Source organism: Prosopis cineraria, unplaced genomic scaffold, assembly GCF_029017545.1.
Source record: "Prosopis cineraria cultivar Desert tree isolate PC_DT_omini unplaced genomic scaffold, ASM2901754v1 PC111, whole genome shotgun sequence".
Lineage (NCBI taxonomy): Eukaryota > Viridiplantae > Streptophyta > Magnoliopsida > Fabales > Fabaceae > Prosopis > Prosopis cineraria.
This window is the reverse complement of record NW_026555438.1, coordinates 63,222-67,085: the sequence shown is the minus strand read 5'-3', so window position 1 is coordinate 67,085 and position 3,864 is coordinate 63,222. Positions and strand designations below refer to the sequence as shown.

Below are 3,864 nucleotides of genomic sequence, written 5' to 3'. Positions count from 1 at the left end.
TATAGTTCACATTCCCTTCTTTCTTTTTTTGGTCATAGTTCTTTCGTGAACTACTTTCAGCTTGAGAAGTGGCTATCTTCCCTTCTCGTATGTCTATGTCAATCCTTTCCCCAATTACCATTAAATCAGCAAAATCAGTGACATGTGTTCCTATCATGTGTTGGTAAAATGGCTTAGGCAATGCACGGATGAAGTACGAGCAAAGTTCGGAATTAACCATTGGAGGTTGCACTTGCGAAGCCACTATTCTCCATCTTTGAGCATATTCTTTGAATGACTCTGATGATTTCTTGGTCATTGCTTTCAATTATTCTCTGGTCGGAGCAGTATCAAGATTGAACTTGTATTGTCTCATGAAAACATCCACAAGGTCTTTCCATCTTTTGATCTTGGTTTGGTCTAGTTGCATGTACCAAGTCAATGCGGCTCCAGTTAAGCTTTCAGGAAAGAAGTTTATCAGAAACTTCTCATCTTGTGACCATATGGACATCTTTGTGCAATAGGCCCTCAAATGATAAATTGGGTTACTTGTACCATCATATTTATCGAAGCTTGGCATCTTGAATTTCTTGGGAACATTCAATTTCTGGGGTCAAACATAATTCTTTCAAGTCTAAGGAACCCCACGTGTTTGATCCTTGAAGAGCCTTCAATTGATCTTTCATCTCTCCAAGTTCTTCTTTCAACTCCTTCTCTTTATGTAGCACTTGTGGGATTTGGAACATGTAGGCATGATCTTCCCCAGGACCATCCGGTATGTTAAAGGCCCCTATCCCAGAATCTTGTTTTTCTGGCGTGGGTACTTTAGGATCTGATCCTCTGTTTGGCTCAATTGTTCTATTAGCCGCGTTCTCATCTGCCATGGTATTCCGTGGTGGGTTATCATCACTCCGTCCTTTTAGAGCCTCTGTTAGCAATTTCATCATGTCACTTATTTCGGCCATTTTAGACTCCACTGCAGACATCCGATCATTTAAGGTTGCTGACTCACTCAAGTTTGAATTTTCCATTGCACGACTACGCGATCGTGTGTTGTATGCTCGAGTGGCGGGAATCTGGTCAATCGAGTTTTTCTTTCGAGGCGCAATGTTGGCTTACCTGTGTAACATAATAATTAATTTTAATAAGTTTTACCTTTACGTTTGTTTCGTAAGATATCCAGCATTGTGTAGACATAAGGGTTTCACGACGCTGGCACCCTTTAAATTCCTCCAGAAATTTATTATTTCATAGGGGATTTAAAGTTGACTATTGAATTAGAAGGACATTGGACCCTATCGAAATTCAAGGTCTTAAGAAAATGATGGTAGTACAAATCAATCAACAATTTCACAACCACAAAGCGTCATGTGGATCTCATACAATGATTCAAATGTTAATACAGATTTAGATCTTTGTCACACTATTGAGTTCTTTTACAATTTCATTGCACAAATGGAAGAATTCAACAATCTCTAATGGAGTTCCTCTAGGGAGAACCATGCCTTCAGCTTGCTTAAATGCTCTTGCAAATTCTGGAATTTTGTCATTAGCCAAATCAATTATCTGCCTACATTTTAACATCCACTCTTTGGTTTCTTCTGTTTGATCAAGGCAAAGTGATTTCCACTCTTCTAAGACTTCATTTTGTTGATTAAGCCTCTGAACAAAGTTCTGTGCTGTCTCAGCTGCACTTCCTCTCACCCTGGCTAGTTCATTCACCTTCCTTTCCAATTGTCTTGTGAGCGTATTGATTTCTTGCTGCATCTCCTCAATGGGTCTGATGTCTTGTAATTCCTTCTTCAATGCATCATTTTCTCTGACTATTTTAACAAGTCTTGCTTTAGTGCTTTGAACTTTGTTATCACTAGTTTGCACTTCCCTTTTCAGTTTGGCATTTTCCTTTTTCAATTTCTTAGTCTCAGGTGTTTCTTCAAGGTTATGCCCTTCTCTTTCCTTTGCTAGCTTCCTCCGTAACTCAGCGCATTCATTTTGGTATTTTTCCAATTCTTCTTTATTCTTAGACTCTGAGCTAGCAAGCGCTTGTAACTCATTTTCCTTCATCTTCAAGCATTCAACCAATTGCCCATTAATCTCTTTCAAGTCATTGCCTAACAAGGGATTTTGAGGATGAAATAAAGGATTTGCTCCTTGAATCATACTCTTCAGCCAAGTAGTGTACTCTGGACTTGAGTTTACTACACGTATCCCTAGCTCAATCTTCCCTTTGTAACCTATCTCTTGCCATGCTTCTTTGACATTCTGGTTTAATAACTTTGTCCCATCCTCCTTATGTAGAAAGTATAACTCCTGCACCTCTTTCTTAGAAGGAACATTTTGCTTATAGGCCAGTTGCCTTAACGCTAAGGAAGGGTTATAGTTGATACACCCTCTGGGTCCCATTAAAGGCACATTCGGAAAGTCACCACAATGGTAAATAACCTCCTCTTTCCACCACCAGTCTAGTTTCCATAAAATGGAACTTTCTTTAAGTTCTGAGAAGGTTCTTTTCCAATCCATGTAGCTCATTCCGTCAATCACGAATTGGCCTTTAAAAGACATGAGTGGATTACTGTCTGAGTCGTTCTTCTTTCTGAAAGGAAGCGTCTTTCCATAAAGGTGGCCAAGCATCCATAAATCCAGTAATGCAATACAACAATTGACCTTTCCTTTCCCTTTATTGTGACATTGAGTTAAGGTCAAGTACGTTTCTGCCAAGATTGCTGGTACCGGATTCACGTTATGGTATTCCACCATTTGGAATACACTAATGGCTCCTAAGTCAATTATGCCAATTGATGATGGAAACAGGATTATTCCATATATGCATAAGGCAAAGACTCTGCAAAATGTAACCCAAGCCTCTTTTCCTGCCAAAACTTTCAAGTGGGCTTCTACATCAGCTCTTGAGATTCCCTCTGTTTGTCCTGGGCAAACCATTCGTACCTTTTCCTTAGGAATTTCCAAAATTTTCGCTATCGTGCCTCGAGATGGTAAATATCCAGGATAAAGATATACTGCCATGTTCTCCTTAAGGGGCATTCTCAGAATTTCTCCATATTCTTCCAAAGTCGGTGCCATTTGGAAGTCTTGAAATGTGAAACATCTTAACGAGGCATCCCAATATTGGCTTAATTCCATTATTGCATCATTATGTATTGTGACTGACAGAAGATCCAAGATATTTCCATATTTCCTTTTAAAATCTTGCATAATCTTCCCTTTGATATGACGGCTCAACTCAATTAAGGTTTCCAGCGGCTCAACTTTTACAAATAATTTGATCCCTTTTCCCTGATATAATTTTCCAGTATGACTTAGATTTGTACTACCTTCGAGTGCCATTTATCCCTTATGCTAATTTCACAAAGATTCTGGATAACTCACAGTTCCTGTTAATCAAAACAAAGGTTAATAATATATAATTCTCATAATTTTAGCAAGCTATCTGGCTCACTTTTTTGAAAACCCTCTCCTCCAGATACTTATTGCACCATAGGGAGATGGAGTAAACAATTAATGGACGAGAGGCTTAAATCCCTACATGATTAATGTCGAAAGGTTTAGCCTTACAATCTTATTTTTGAGAAAAGAGAAAAAAAAATGATAAAAATGATTTTGATAATAGATATGCAAGGAGAAAATCCATTCTCTCCTCAATGTGCTTATTGCCCATAGGGAGAAAGGGATTAATTAGCCTATGTGTAGCTAAAACTGACACATGGCTAAAGTCTCAACTTTAAAAATAAAGTAACTCAATGACAAGAGAAATTATTTAATTTGTGGTTTTTTTTTAAAAAAATGCGAATACTTTATGATGACATGCTATGACAATGATGCAATAAAAGATCAATACTCTCATCCTGCGTCCTATTCAGGGAGACT

General features: G+C 38.2%; 1 protein-coding gene across 1 annotated transcript; it reads right to left on the bottom strand.

Moving 5' to 3' along the window:
• Positions 1-1,386: 1,386 nt before the first annotated feature.
• LOC129295429 (uncharacterized) lies at positions 1,387-3,060 on the bottom strand. Its single transcript, XM_054933948.1, has 2 exons — positions 1,925-3,060; positions 1,387-1,861 (listed from the first exon to the last, which is right to left on the bottom strand). The coding sequence occupies exons 1-2, from the start codon at positions 3,058-3,060 to the stop codon at positions 1,387-1,389; spliced, it is 1,611 nt and encodes a 536-aa protein (XP_054789923.1).
• Between the last annotated feature and the right edge of the window lie 804 nt (positions 3,061-3,864).

Coding starts and splice junctions, on each gene's coding strand:
- LOC129295429 (XM_054933948.1), bottom strand. CDS start 3,060: ATGGCACCGACTTTGGAAGAATATGGAGAAATTCTGAGAATGCCCCTT. Junction 1,862..1,924: donor CTAGCAAAGGAAAGAGAAGG/GCATAACCTTGA, acceptor CAAACTGAAAAG/GGAAGTGCAAACTAGTGATA.